Here is a 16,041-nt window from a genome sequence, read left to right as displayed (position 1 = left end):
TCTCAAGGACACCCCTGGAGAAAAATTATTTTGTAAATTTAATTTTCTCACACTTTATGATAGATTAGAAATATCAGGAAGCTATATAGAAAATCAAAGCGAAAAAACGGTTTCAGGAAAATATAAACAAAAGTCTAAAAAGTTGCATCAAAATGACTTCCCCTCGATAGTCTTTTGAGGGTTAAAAAGTTTCTCAAGAAGTTTCTTGATCAAAATTGTTGGCTTGAGATAGTACTAGAAGTTTCTTTTTACCATCCTATTACTGGTTTCTTATCTGGCTTGGTGTTTCCAACCTCATCAACTAATATTGAAGATGGCTAGGTCGTTGAAATTGTTACCAAAACTTAACTGTTTTAGTATCTGGCTTACTCCAAAATTTATTCCAAAATTAAGGTGTGACATCAGTTTAACACATGTCTAAATTGATTATCACATCCAATAGGGGAAGAGAATATTTTTCATTATCATCAAAAATATACCAGACTTTCAATAGAAACTGTGAGTGAACGAAACAAGAACTTGTGACCATTTTTGGTCCAGAGACAATTTATTGTGTCTAAAAACAATATATGAAAAAAGTAATGCGTTACCATGCCAGCCAGACCCTTTTTTTAATTCGATTTTGAGGCACATGTGGAAAAATCCAAAAACCCTTAATATCTCTATAAGGCTTCATTTTTGAGAAAATCTGATGCCATTTTTGGATTTCTTGGGTCAAAAAACTTACCTGAGTGAATTTTTAGAGCGATACGATCTTTTAATCAGAAAATATTAAAAGAAATGACATCACAAAATTATCGCCCGGGTGTCACATTATGTGACTAACGCCAAAACAAAAACTGCTCTAAATCGGGAACCGCTTGGAGTTTTGTGTTCAAATTTTCAGGATTTCTTAGTTCCTATATTGTCTATCTGCAGTGCAAACTGCAGCCAGATCTGGGGATATGGGTTTCAAAATCCTATATTTCTGGATGATTTGACATGGAATGACCCTATTCCGACATTGACGTTTACCCCCTTTTTTTTTTTCTTAGTTTGTAATTTTTTCAATAATTATAAATGATTATTATAATTTTTTCAATAATTATAAATAATTATTGGCAGTGGATCTGTACGAGAGTGCCCACCCCCTAAAAATGCATGTTTTTTTCACTTTTTTTTTCTTTTTTCCGACAATATCATAGATTAGTAAAGTATCATATTAGCAAAATCAATTTTGAAAAAAGATAAAGTATTATTTTAGAAAAAGCATGAACTCGAACTAGTAGAAAAAATATTGGTTTTGTAGATTTCGGTGTGCTGAAAAAGAATCTGAAAAACGTATCTGTCGCAAATTAATAGTTTCGGAGATATTAATATTTTTCCAAGGAATTATTTCTTTTGTAAAATCAGCTATAATGGCATAAGTCAGTTGATTGCGCGAGCACGCAGATGCCATTTCACTGACTTCATTTACGCTACGCATAAGCGGTAGTAACGTGACATTTCACAAGGCGCACAAATACATGGCGGATATTTTAAATCACAAGAAATATTCTCATAAAATTAAAAAAAAATTAACAAAAAACATTTTTACGTTTTTCATTCTTTTTTGTTGTGGGAGGGTATTCAATTATAGAACTTGTATAGCTTAACAGGTGCTTCTGTAGTTTAATTACCCGTTTTTCCATAAGTAACGTGCCGACATTTATCGAGCAAAGTACTGACTAAAATTTTACAAAAATTCTGTAGTTACATTGGCAGGGTGGATTCATTGGATCCTTTGGTCGCAGCCAACACAGAGACAAAAACAATTCTGAAGTCTCTGGTCTCGGTCAATATGGAGACCAGAACAACTCTATCCAAGCTACAAGCTGGCATGAAACAGATTGAGCAACAACAAACTCATATTATGACCCAGAATCCATCCAGTATTCGACATAACAGTCATAGAGCAAAGACTGGTCAATGCCAATGCAGAATAATCCGCTACAATTAAGAATATAGAGGAAAAGGTGTCCAAACTTGCTAAATCACACATCCATCCACCAACCCCAAACACAAGGAGCCTTAGAGAGGGACTGAAAGAGCTTGAAAATATAGAACAAAGGAACTGAACCTGATTATTTTTAACTTTCTAGAATCAGACACACCGGAGACGGACACCGAAGCTGTCCAAGAAATGGTCAAAAAGGAATTAAAATTGACAGTGAAAATAAACTAGGATACCTGCCTAAGATTTCTCAACAGAGGAAATAGTATACTACTTAAAGTTGAGCTGGATTCTCTTGGTGAAAAGAAACATATTAGCCAGGGTCAAGGAATTATATAACACCACCCAAAAGACCCACAGCAGATTTTTTTTTTTTTTTTTTTACATAGACGTCACCACTTATCAAGGCCGATAGGCCACTCAAAGATAAGGGTTAAAGAGTGTAGAGTAGTCAAAAGGACAATATAGTAATCGATAGTAATGGAAGTTCGGTAAATTTGTTAACTTAAGTGGAACGGCTCATCAGAAACTTGTTCACGTTGGACTTGAAGACAACCATATTATAGAAAGCTGGAAAGTAGGAAAACGGAAGGTAATTCCACAGGCGTGCAGTTCTAAGAAAGAAGCTTTGATCATGGAATCTATGTTTAGGTTTAGGTACAGATAAAGAGTGGGGAAAATTATTGATAATGTTTTCAGCTAGTCTAGTGTTTCTTGTGAAAGTTTGGCGAGGGGGGACCATAGATTGAAGCTCAGTTGAACACTTTCTATGAAAATAACGATAAAGCAGAGACAAACTCGTAACATCTCTTCTGTGAGATAGAGGTTGCGGCGAAGAGAAAAGGACATCTCCCACCAGGCCACGAAGTCTATTTTGAACCCTATCAAGGCAGGACAATTCTTTTCTAGCAGCTCCTGCCCATATGTGGCAACAGTATTCCATCCTTGGACGTATCTCGCTCTTATATAGATAGAGAATTGCATCAGCAGTGAGATATCTACTGGATCAATATAAGGATCCGACCATTTTATATAAGACCTGACCTGACCTGACTAAAAACAACAGATTGCCTTGGAAAACTTGTAGACTCAGCTCCTGAATATCCGTAAAGAAGACTCCACTAAAAATTGGATCATCAAATGAAGCAGAATCTTAGAGCAAGAATCCACTCCTGATTCCACAGCAGTACAGCTAACACAAAGGAATAAAGGTACCGCCAAGGCCACAAACTTGGACTACAGAATGGAAGAACCACAAAGATCTACATCAATCCCAATTTTCCTACTGAGCCAGTGACCCTACCGTCATATTTTTCATGTGAACTACTAGTGCTACTTGACACTCTTCGACAGAAGAGGATCAATATCTTATGGTATTAATATCCTAGTCGGGTAATCCATGACCTATACTTATTTTTAGGGGGTAGGAACTCTCGTACAGGTCCGCCTAATTATTTTCTTTTAAATTTGAACCCTATATAAATATTAATGGTGTTAAATTTTCAGTATAATTACTGAATAGGCAAACCTGAATGAGAATCATCCCCTCCCTATAATTTTAACCGGTATTCTGCAATTGATATTTTTTTTTTCTTATGACCCAACCCAGTGTAGTATAAACACCCCCAAACTCCCCATGTTAAGAATGGCCTTCAGAATAAACGCCCCCCAACCTCGAAAACTACACTACATACTTAAAACCTACTATAAAAATTATGGGGGATGGGAGTGATTTTTGTTCAGGTTCGCCATTGTTTTAACTTTTTTAATGAATAAATTGTCATTGTAACTAATTGATGTTTCAACACTTAAAATGCACCTTTTAGTTTTTGTTGTGGGGACATACACACCCTTATAGCCGCTAAGATGGACTTGTCCATTAGGCATATAACCAGCAAGTCTAGACTGCTCAATGGGGAGGTTAGAGGTGTTTATATAAAGCTGGATACTCTCATGAAAAAATACCAACGTATCGACGCATTTAGAGTAGCTGACAAAACAGAAACGGGGTAAAAAATATGCACAACAAATATTACCAAAAAACCAGCTAAGTTATCTTTCTACATAACTAGATAAGTTTTTTTTTTGTGTGTTTTGAATTGTTTTTTTCTGTTTAAAAATAAAGCTAGTGCAAAGCCTGCAGAGTTAGAATGAAAAAAGGTCTCTTTAGTGCTATAGTCTAGCCTCGATGATCGCTTGAAAATTGAAAAATAAAAAAATACTGAGAGAAACATAACTAATAAATGTTATCTATCTTGCAAAAATCTGTTTTACAATTATTTGGCTTGTGTAAAATAAAAAATATTTGTTCAGTATAAGATAACCAATAATTTTATTTTTATTTTTAAGGTACACAGATGTGGTCTGAAAATCCAACCTTATTCTGAGTTTAGGAAAGGTGAGTTACGCTGTACTCTGTTACCGGTGTCAAAGCAGAACCTAGCCACTTTGAATAAAGTGCTAAGTTGTTAACTTTGGACAACAGAAAAACAGAAAATGTGTAACATGGAACAAATAAATGCTACCAAAAGCAAGATAAGTTAAAAGAAAAACAAGAAGCAATTCAAAGTAAAGAAAGAAACAGTTCGAAGAATTTTCAAGCATTTATTATTATACACGACATTTTAGAATTAGTTTTTTTAATTCAGCAGTTCAAATAATTAGATTTTTTTTAATTCTACAATTCAAAGAATTAGAATATTTAAAAATTCAACAGTTCAAAGAATTAGAATATTTTTATAAGTATACAGTTCAAATAATTAGAATTAAAAAAAATAATGTTTTTTTACAATTAAACAGTTCTAAGAGCTAAGTATGCTCCCTTAAGAACGCTTTCACCTCGTTATAGCAACCCCCAAAACTTGCTCATACTGTTTATATCCATGTTGAAAGGGTTAATGTTTTGCCGTGTTTATTTAAAGGGGTTAGGTTCTCCTTGATACTCGTTACAGCCTCACCTTTCCCTTAACTCAGAACAAGGCTGGATTTTCGAATCCCATCTGTGTACCTTAACCAAATTTTTTTAGGTCTTCATAATTGTCAATTTAATAAACTTCAAAAATAAATAAATAAAGGTATAATAATTTTACACTTTCTAAAATCTAATACAAATTCATATAATCAATATAAAAGCTAATGGGCATTCCAGCATATTGGGTGACTGTTTTGGAGTTGTATAGCTCTTCGACTTCAAAATAATCGCCTAATATTCTGGAACACTATAATGGGTTCATTATATTCTATGATCATGAATTAATATAGACTGAAATTTCCATAAAATTGGTTTATTTCCTGAATTTTGGTGAATTTTTAAATGAAGGGAGGGGTTTGCGATTCCAGAACAGAGTCGCTCAATGTGCCGGAATGACAAATAATGAAACAGATTGTTTTTATGTGCTTTCATACTTTTTGAATTTTGGTGCCATGTGTTATTTAACACAAAAAAAAAACAAACCTTGTCACTACAACTGGCACATTTTTGGACAATTATTTCCTTTTTATTTATTTGTTTTAGCTAAGTTAAGTACATTTATTAATTCATTATCTTAAAACTTTAACTTAATGATTTACTTGGAAATAATTCTAGAAAACTTATGTTTATCTTGCCAGAAAAATATAAACAAGATCTTTCTCATGACACATTTTTTACATGAAATGTAGGGTTTTTTAGATTTGCGATAAGATTTTTCCATGTATTTTTTACTTCACGCACTTTTTTTTTTCCTTGAGAGATTAACTTTTAGCTATAATCTTTCAAATACAATAAAAAATTAATCGAAAATCAAAAAAAATATTATGATCAGCCAATGTTCAAAAGCATGTCTACTACTGAGTCGGTCATTAAAATGCACATCCCTACAAAAAACAAGGTACTTGTGTAGAATTTGAACTAGATGTAACTAACTGGCTGCTTGGCTTTGCTCGGAACATGGCGTTAACTGCCAGCTTTTGCTGAGTGTCGCTGATTATCAAAGCGTAAAAATGCTACTCTAGGAAAATACTGAAGAAAACATTTAAATATAATAAAATCACCAGAAAAAAAAAATATATAAAACGAAATATCTTTTGATAAGAGGTTTCCGAGTAGAAGAAAATAACAAAGTCCTCATCATTAAGGTTTGTTAGAGTGAAAGTAATTAAAATTGTCTCTCGTTGATAAAAAGTTCCAAGAAGAAGAAAATAACAAAGTCATTAAAATTTGTTGTTGCCGACATTGAACGAATGGCTTCTGCTTTTATGAAAAAGAAAGGGTGAAGACGTTCGAGTTAGATGTTGCTGCTGCTGTTAGGGAGAGAAAAAGTAATTCATATGAGTCGTCCAGACAACCTCTGTCACTGGCTGCTGTTATGAGAAGGAAAGGAGCGAAGATGTTCACGCAACCTCTGCCACCAACTGCTGATGACGCAATTCCTTATATACTGTGCGTAGACGTAGTTGAGAACAAGTTTGTGCTATGATCAGAGGAAACATTTTGTTGTTGTGTTGCAATGTCATGATTACTCTTGTTGTAAGGGGATGTTTGTTTCCCGGAGTCCAGGTTTGTTTCCATTTAAACTTGTTGTGTCTGTGAAATAATTTAGATTAAGTTTGTCACTTGTAGTCCTTTTGTAAATATTTTATCACATATTTTCGTATCTCATCTGTTGAATTTTTTCTGGCCTTCTCTCCTAGTGTAGCTATTTTCTTGGGTAATGTGTCTTGCCCGATAATTCTTTGCTATAATGAACTGTATATCGTAGTGGAAGGATGAATAAAAGAAGCATAGTCGTTAACAGTCACTTAAATATTGTAGTGAAGCACAGGTCGGTGCAACTGTCGCTTATATATCGACATTATTATATCTGTGGCTGCACCTGGTGTTTGAATATCTTCACTCCTGCTTATGCAATCTGTGTTTTGTTTACATATTGTTATTGGCTCAATGGAGATCTGTATTTAACAATATAACGCTGTTGAGAAGTTCCGTTGATTTTTTTTTTTTTTCTCTCAATATTTTTTCCAAAGATCATCTGCTCCTTAGCCACATATTGATTGGTGTCTTACGTCAGATTACAGTCAAAACCGAGTGCATGACGTCATGTTCCAAGCAAAACCGAGTGGCCAGTTATGTTTGATTCAAATTCTACACAAGTATGAAAAACTAAATTGAATAAATTTCTGTGTTTCTTAATACTCTTCTTTTTTTTTTTTTTTAACCTTTTTTAAATTCATGCATTTGTTATCACCTTTATTTAGCCAAACATTTCATTTCACTCATTTTCTTACATTTTAGAGTGTTGAATAGGGTAATTTGCTAAAGTTATATCTTTAAGTACTAAAAAAAAACACATGAGTATATTTTTTGATTTTATGAAAATAAATATTCTAGATGTTAACAATTAAAAAGACTAGGCAAGCTAAGTTACCTTTTTTTACCTACCTTAATGTTTTTTTTTTTTTGTTTTAACTTATTTCAAAGTGTTTTTACTTAAAAAATGGTGGTAATGTCAAGCACATCAAGTTAAAATGAAAAACAAAATGGTGGTCTCTAAATCATAGCGGAGCCTTGATAATCACTTAAAAATCAAAAATAAACATATCCAATAAATATCACTAATCATGCAAAAATGTTTTAAAATTAATTTGATTTTCGATTTTTGAGTGATAATTGAGACTTGACTCTGAGATTACTTTTTTTTTTGTTCTAACTCAACTAATATTTTGAAGTAAAAAAATACAAAACGAAACACTTTAACATAAATCAAAACACAAAAAATCTATCTAGGTAGGTAAAAGCAGCTTAGCTTACATTTGGTAACATTTATTTGTTGTATATTTATTTCTTTCACCAAAAAGTTTAACACAACATTTTACAGAAGTTTTATTCCAAATTCTAAGTAAAAACACTGATGTCATCGGTTATCCTCGAAATTAACTCCTATATGTAATATTGCTCGTAATAACGAAATAACAGAAACGTTATGTATTTGCCTGTTAAAAATGGAATGTACATCAAAAATTGTACAAATTCACAAAGTATTTTTGTTTTAGAAAAAAAAAATCACTTTATCGATGAAAGTTGTCGACCTTATTAATGTCAGTGGGCAAGGAACAAAACTCAAACTATTTAAGGGAAGAGATAATAAACCTATTCCATTCTCATGTTGAATGGCTTCCTAAGTTTGCACGACGATTTAACAGAAATATTTGAATTTGTATCAATTTCAGTGTGATTTTTTTACGTAACAATTTTGTGCAATGTTCTTTTTTAGATGTGAGGGTTAATCTGTAAAAGTACCATGCCATTAACAATTCAGGACTATTAACAAATTAAAAACAAAATAAGTTTTTTAGAGGAAAATAAAAACCTTAATTGTGTACAGTTGAAATTATTTTAAGTAAATAAACATTTTCTTTTTTAAGATTTAACAGTTAGAAAAACCAGATGAGTGTGAAATTGTTTTTAATAAAAATTGCTATTTATTAAAAATAAAATTGAAATTTAAAAAGTTTTTTCAAATAATAAAATATTCAGTACTTGTGTAGAATTTGAACTAGACATAACTAACTTGCCACTCAGCTTTGCTTAGAACATGACTTTTCTAAGGTTACATCAGACGATGTCAAAGTAAGGTGAGAAGAGACAGCAGATGCAGTAGGCAATTTCGCTAACAGGTAGCTTTCCAATATATGGTTATGGTTTAAGATAAACAAAAGGATCATTACCAAATTTCTGTCTCCACCATAAACCCAAAAAGATAACTGTTGAGAAGCTCCTGGCATTTGCAACTGACTGTCGATCCATTGTGTATATTCAACTTGTATAAAGTTGTTAAGAACGACAGTTAAAGGGTGTGTTATTTACTTAATTTAATGTTTTTTTTTAATTTCTTCCAGTATTTTCCCCAAGAGTCATCTGCTCTTTTGCTGTGCATTGATCGGCGTCTTTCGGCAGATTACAGTCAAACATGAGCACATGACGTCATGTTCTGAGCAAAGCCAAGCGGCCGGTTCGTTATGTCTAGTTTAAATTCTACACAAGTACCCAATATTCATCTTCAGGAAATTGGGCAGTTGTTCTTTTGTTTTTGTTTTTTCTCTTTCTTTTTCTTCCTATTTCTTTTTCTGCCATGGTGGTGATAAGTCCTGACATGATTTGAGGTGCTTGGAGTTAAGTCAAAATGATGTTTATATGTCCAATTACAGTTTTTGGCGTCTGTTAAATGCATGTGCAATAAAAGGAAATCCACTGTTTGAAATACGTGATAATAAGTTAAGATTTAATGGTTTGACAGACGCCAAAAACTTGGACATATAAACATCATTTTGACTTAATTCCAAGCACCTCAAATCGTGCCAGGACTTATCACCACCATGGTACATAAGAGGAAGAAAAAGAAAAACAAAAGAACAACTGTCTAATTTCCTGAAGATTAATATTTTATTATTTAGAAATTTGAAAAAAAAATGTTCATTTTTATTTTAGTAAATAGCAATACTCATTAAAAACAATTTCACACTCGTCTGGTCTTTTTAACTGTTAAATCTTAAATTATTATTGAGTGTTTCAAAATGTGGATTTCCTTTTATTTCCTTTTTTATTACAGCAAAATTAAATTAACTTTCTTATATTTCCCTTTAATTTTCAGATGTCTTTGCTAGCATATGTCCAAAATCGCTATCCTATAGTTAAGACTGGCCGTCCAGTTTTAGTTGGACATGTGTTAAAGAAATTCATTGATAAAGATTTGTCTATGAGGAGTATACAAGAATGGGCTACTATGGAAAACACACAAAATGGTTACCCACCAATAACAAATTCTATAATTTCAAAATTGAAATTATTTTTTAGGAAAAGGCATAATCTACATTCAACTACATTAAAAAAAGAGTGCAAAATCAAAGCACATAAATGTGTCCGCTCAACTACCACCAACACCACCTCAACTACCACCACTACCACATCTCAGATTGATACCAAATCAACAACTGTATCCAGTGCTTCTGCTTCTGTTACTTCTCCAACTAAAATTATTCTCTTAAAAGAACTAAAAAACGTTAAAAGAGAACTTCTCTTTCTGAAACAAAAACTTGATCATACAAAACGTCAGTGGCATGCTCGAATGTCAAACTTAAAAAAGAAGTTGGCAGATGCTGAAAACAAACTTCAAATATCCAACAAAAATTTGCATTTATTACAAAAAAAAGTTAGAGAGGCTAACAATCGACGTAGTGCTAAAGGCAAAAATCACAGTGCTAAAATGGACCTTAGTATTTGATGCCATGACACAAATTAGGGTGCACATTATTGCATTTTAGTTACAATGTCTAATTATATTATTGCATTTTAGTTACGATTTTTCCCATCTTGTGTTCCTAGAACATATGCGAGGTGGCACTGCAGTTAGTTATAAGTTCAATTATTTGTTCAAGCATCTTACAGTTGATCAAAGTTTATTCAATGATGATTAGCCATTGTGTTAATGACTTGTTACAAAAATTAATAACTAAAATAAACAGTGTTTACTGATCGAGCTCTCTTGAACCATTTGTTAAAGGCGTGGGAAAGAGCTTAATTAAGCTCAGCTGCAATATTCATCCATTAAAGGCAGTTTTCTATGCACCCAGAAAGGCTCTTGCAGATTATGAAAGTCCTTGCATAAAAAATTCTTCCTGGTGGTGAATGTCTAGCTTGAAAAATTGCTGAGTTTAAATTCCTTTTGATATAGTGACAGAAAAGGTAATATTAGGGCATTTAAGGTTTTCTTGTATGAATTAGGTCTTAAATTGTCCTTAAGGCCTAGATTTTGAGAGAATTTAATTCACATAATGTTTTATCTAGGTGCTATTTATTTTCAATATTATGAAAATTAAAAATATTTTTTTGCAAGATTTGACAAGCAAGAGCCAGAACAACAAAAAACAAATCTGCAAAGAGCATTTCAAGAGGAGACAACTGCTGCTGTAAAAATTCAAGTATTGGGAGTTATCAGAAAACTTAACTTTGCATACATTTTATACTTCATAAACCTCTAATTTTTAAATATGAAACTAATTAAAAAGATTAAAGATACATTAAAGGTGCAAGTCTGAGACCCTTATAACATCTTCAGATATATTATTTAAACAATTTTTTCTTTTTTTGGTGGGGAGTGAAGGAGGGTCATCCCTTGCTGAAAAGGGAAAATATTGATAAAATTATGATGACTCCTAATATGATCTTCTTTAGCAAAATGATGGCCAATTTAAGTAAGATAGTTTGTATGAAAATTTATTTACCATGGTAGCCATATCCTTAGATGCAGTTATGTCATCACCCAGTGACCACACTATGCTGATAGGAAACTACCTTCATGAATTCTGTAAAAGAAAATCTTTTGCACACAATTTATGTTAGTAGCATCAACGATTTGGTGAAGGTCAAACTTAATACAGTCAGAGAATTCCTCAATGAGATTGATGCCAACCCTCTGAAATGAACAATTCCTTATAGCAGGCAGCTTCTGGATTTTTACCACTTACGAGAAAAAGTTATTTAGAAATTACCTGAAGAATTTTTAAGAGGTCTAATAAAGAAGCAGCAACACAAAGGAAAATGCAGACAACGCTGCAAGGTTTAAAGGTACGTATGTTTTTTCAAATTTGGAAATTATTTTGAATTTAATTCAAATGAAATAATAAAATTATAATAACTGTTCACCCTCATCAAACTGTCTTTAATTATTTTACATTTATTTTTTAAAGGATATTTTTCCTTTCCTAACATCAAAGAGAATTTCTCTGATATATCAGATGAACTGCTGATAGATCTACAAGGAACACTGTAAGAGACCCCTATAAGCAAAAGCATACTTAATTTATAGGAAATGTGTGGTTAAATTCAGAGATTTATAGGGGAAATGACAAATTTTGAAAACATTTATGAAATTTATTTTTCTATTCCTGAAGATACTTATGCTCAGGTACATGCATTAGAAGATTTTAATGTCCACCACAGTAGTTGGTTTAGTTACTCGAGTTATGCAGCTGGTAGCAGTGCATATGGCTTCTCTATTTCGCATTCTTTAACAGATAGTCACGTTCCCGACCAGTTTTCCAGATCATGAAGCTCAGCAAGTCCCACTTCTAGATCTATTCTTTACCACAGTAGCCAAGGATTGTAACAAATGCTCATAGTCTACTCGGGAATGCCGATCACCGATTTGTTCGTCATAAGTACAAACAGGCAAAAGTATATAGATGCTAGAAATCATTGTGAAAGTCAAATAACTTCAGCCAAGAGAAGGCATACTGAAATAACCAGAAAACATAGTCATAGATGATAGGAGCTTGCAATCTTTTTTTGAAAATTTATGACAGTGTAGTAAATAAAGGACAATCATTAATTCTTCCACTATCTTATATTAAAAAATTTGCATTTTTTTCAATGTCAAAACCGATTCCTTTGTTTTTTTTTTGTTTTTTTTAAAACTTAATTTACTATTATTGATACTAATAAAAATTTTCTAATTTTAGACTACCACTAAATCTTATTTATATACTCCCCCCCCCCCCAATCACAAGTGTATTTGCAAAAATATATGCACATATTACATGGGTTTTTATGGTAATCTAAAAAGTCAACTTTGTAACTAAATATTTAGAAATTGAAAAGAATCAGATTTGAGAATCGTATTGGAATTGTCCCACCAGTGGTGTAAATATTTTTCTATAAGATTATATGAAAATAATTAGCATTTAACAATACCTTTGCATGTAATGGTAATGTTTGTCCCTTTTGTATTTCTTAGATATTTAATTTTTTCCAAGAACTGTTGTGAAGAAGATTTATTTATATAAATGTTTTACATTCTATGGTTGAAAATAAATATTTTGAAATATGAATATAAGTATTAAGGCCTCCATCCAGTTCACAAGTATAAAAATAAAATAAAACACAGAAAACACAAATTCTGACACATTCTGTAAATATCGGTTACACTCTAGATTTGTGTTTGATACCATCGATCCCCTACACGTTAACGTCCACAGCTACATGGTCATCTATTGTGGTTGCGTTTATCAGTTAACTTTAGCTCATTTCAATCTGCCTCAGGCCACAACTTGCGTTCGATTGTGCCTAACTCACAACTTCTGTCAACTGTAACTGTTGTCAACTGTCACAAACACAAAACTTCTTAACTGTCATAAAACTCACCTTCATACTTTAAACTGCTTGTAAAATAACTAAATATTTATCTGCTCCTTTTGTTCTTGTTTACTGACACACCTTGACCAACAATCATATGTCAGCTTCCTTTTGTGTGCCTTTGTGAACAACTTCTTATCCATTGCTCTGCCGATATACCCATTGCCCCTTTCTATTATCATGCTTCTTTCTTCCCTACTTCTTAATACTTGGGGGCAGTAGAATGTCAATAGCATCATAATATGGATTTTTATTTTTCATATTCATAACATTATTTTAATTAATATTTTCTAATTTAAAATGACTTCCAGAAAGAAAAAATAAAGACAAAAAGAAAAACAATAATCTAAAAATTAATACATTCCTTATTTTTTTTTCAGTTTGATGTGCCATATTTATTCTTTTTCATGATGGCTTCCAATCAATATGAATCACTTTATGAGGATGTCTGCTTTGAATGCCATGTAACTGCACTTTCCAAGTCTTTTCTCTGTTTGTATGGCATATGCCATGCTTTTTTCAAAGACACCTGCGATGAAGGAGAGAAAAAATATAAATGTCCTCAATGTAAAGAAATCTTTGAGAATAATTAACATTTGAGCGTGTCACTTATTCTGGCCAAGAACTTGATGCCGCAACAACTTGCTTTGTTAGAATGGCAATGTGATTGGTGCTCCGAAGATGTCTCATCTGCTGTGAAATATTGATGTAATGCATGTGAGAAACTTTTCCAATTGCATCTGTTGCCACAAAAGATTGCGCAAAATCATTTTTAAAAACTTGCAACAAACTGGAAAGGATGGTTATAATTGCAATGATGATGATGAAGAATTGTGTTTTCCATAGAAAAGACTTGGAATTATTTTATAATGAATGCACCAGGTATTTCTGTAAGCGATGTTATAATGGTCATGTGAATGAGCTCACTACCAACATCTATATGAATGTGCCCATTGAGGGTGAGAGGAGGCTTTGTAACAAAAGACTCAACTTCCGAACTTTCAGAAAGAAATGAACGAATTTGAGAAAAGTGTAAAGGTATCTAGTAAAAGTCTTTGGAGAAAAAAGTAATGATTTAAAACTTTAATGGAATTTGAAATAACAGAACGTTTAGACAAAGGACGAAGAAATTGTGGTGTGATACCGCAGCATCCCTGCTCTACAACATTATTGATGACCCTAGTGCTGTTTCTGTGATTACTTTTATCTTCTTTTCTTATGACCGTCTTCCACATTGGTGGCTGCTGGGAGTGTGCATGAGTTCACAAGTATAAGAAATAAAACTTAAACCCTGGCACATTCTGCAAATATCAGTTGCACTCTGGATGTATGTATGTGTGACACAATCAACCTGAATGCTAAAGTCTACATCTACTGTCAAGGCTGTGTTTGTCAGTCATTTGATCAATTCATCTCATGTCTATCTCTTAAAGTTTTTCCAATCTCATTTAAGCCATGATCTAGTTTGACTGTGTTAAACTCACAATGTTCCTCAACTATCAACCAACACAAATCAAGACTGTCAGTAACTGTTCCTAACTGTTGAAAAACTCATTTCTACTTCTCAAAGTGCCCACAAACTATATATATATATATATATATATATAAAGCTGAATGTCTGTGTGTGTGTCTGGTCACGAATAGGCTCCTATATGGTTGACTATTTTAAAAAACTGATTACATATAATGATAGGAGATGTATTGAGACACAGGAATGGGTATGTTTGATCTGGCAGAACAGTGGTTCATTAAAACTGTGGTGTCTGCATTCATGCCTGGTCCACAAAGTATGGAAATAAAAAATTTAAAAATTAAAAAAAATCGTTTACAAGTGTTTTTGATATAGATATACATAAGAATACTTTGATAAGTATGTTTTAACTTAAATAGGGATGGTATAATAAAATTATCGGGTGTTCGTTCATGCCTGACCTCCATAGAATGGAAATATGTCACAAAGTTTAACAAGGTTTTTTAATATAGATCCACAGAATATTGTGATAAGTGTTTCAGTGTGAATAGGTATGGTATAATAAATTATGGGGTTTATCTATTTTATTTTTACTTTCATCATATTTTGCTTTGGTTTTGAGACCCCCAAATTTGAAGCTATCTAATTACAACCCTTCCTTTTCATAACCTATCATACTTTCATAAATCAGAGTCCATTTTCTGTAGGCTGTTTTTGAACCCAGTCAACGACGGGTACTTTTGCTAGTATATATATATATATATATATATATATATATAAAGAAAGGATTAACTTCAACACATCATAAAAAATATACCCATCACATAAAACTGGATCTACTTAATTATTCTTATGATGAAAACAGAAGAATTGCTGAGAAGAATGAAGTGGAAGGCTTATTTTTATTTGAATGGATCCCCAAATAAAAACAAAAAGAACTTCAGATTTAAGAGTCAAGAAAGGGCATTATTTGTTGAACAACTTGAGGATTTTGAAAATGATGTAATGACCATGATAAACCAAATAACTTTTCACAAAAGTAAAAATCATTTCCAAAGGCAGCTCGAGAAAACAGTCAAGAAAATCTAAGTACATCTTTGTAAAATCAGATAAGACCCATAACTTCTATAAACTTGAAAAACCTGAATACAAAAAATTGCTTAAACAAAACATTACAATCAACTATAAAAATCTAACTCTGATATTGTTCAGAAAATAGACTCTAATAGTAATGCAACAACTGATAAACTAGATATTAGTGAAAAAGTAAATAAGCTGCATGAAAAAGAAGCATGTATACTATTAAAACATCATAACCCTAATTTCTTACATAAACCCTCAACTAGATTGATAAATCCCACCAAAACCAAAATTGGAAAAATTAGTAAAAGAATTCTTGAAAGAATCAATGCATAAATCAAAACTACTTAT

At 32.3% G+C, this 16,041-nt stretch overlaps 1 protein-coding gene across 10 annotated transcripts in view; it reads left to right on the top strand.

Annotated features, from left to right (window-relative positions):
* Positions 1–16,041, top strand: part of LOC145291906 (uncharacterized) — an 81,263-nt gene that overhangs the window by 37,302 nt on the left and 27,920 nt on the right. For 7 of the 10 annotated variants that reach the window (XM_080137730.1, XM_080137732.1, XM_080137727.1 and 4 more), the window contains 2 exons: positions 4,322–4,370; positions 9,601–11,573. In XM_080137730.1, the coding sequence (XP_079993856.1) occupies positions 9,601–10,230 (630 nt within the window). In that variant the 5' untranslated portion in view covers positions 4,322–4,370 and the 3' untranslated portion in view covers positions 10,231–11,573. Of the gene's footprint in view, positions 1–4,321; positions 4,371–9,600; positions 11,575–13,519; positions 15,338–16,041 lie in introns of those variants that run through there. The other 3 variants (XM_080137735.1, XM_080137728.1, XM_080137731.1) reach the window with 3 other exon arrangements.

This window comes from Euprymna scolopes, chromosome 13 (genome assembly GCF_053919585.1).
Source record: "Euprymna scolopes isolate OS-2025 chromosome 13, ASM5391958v1, whole genome shotgun sequence".
Classification (NCBI taxonomy): domain Eukaryota; kingdom Metazoa; phylum Mollusca; class Cephalopoda; order Sepiida; family Sepiolidae; genus Euprymna; species Euprymna scolopes.
This window is presented reverse-complemented; position numbering and strand designations above follow the sequence as displayed.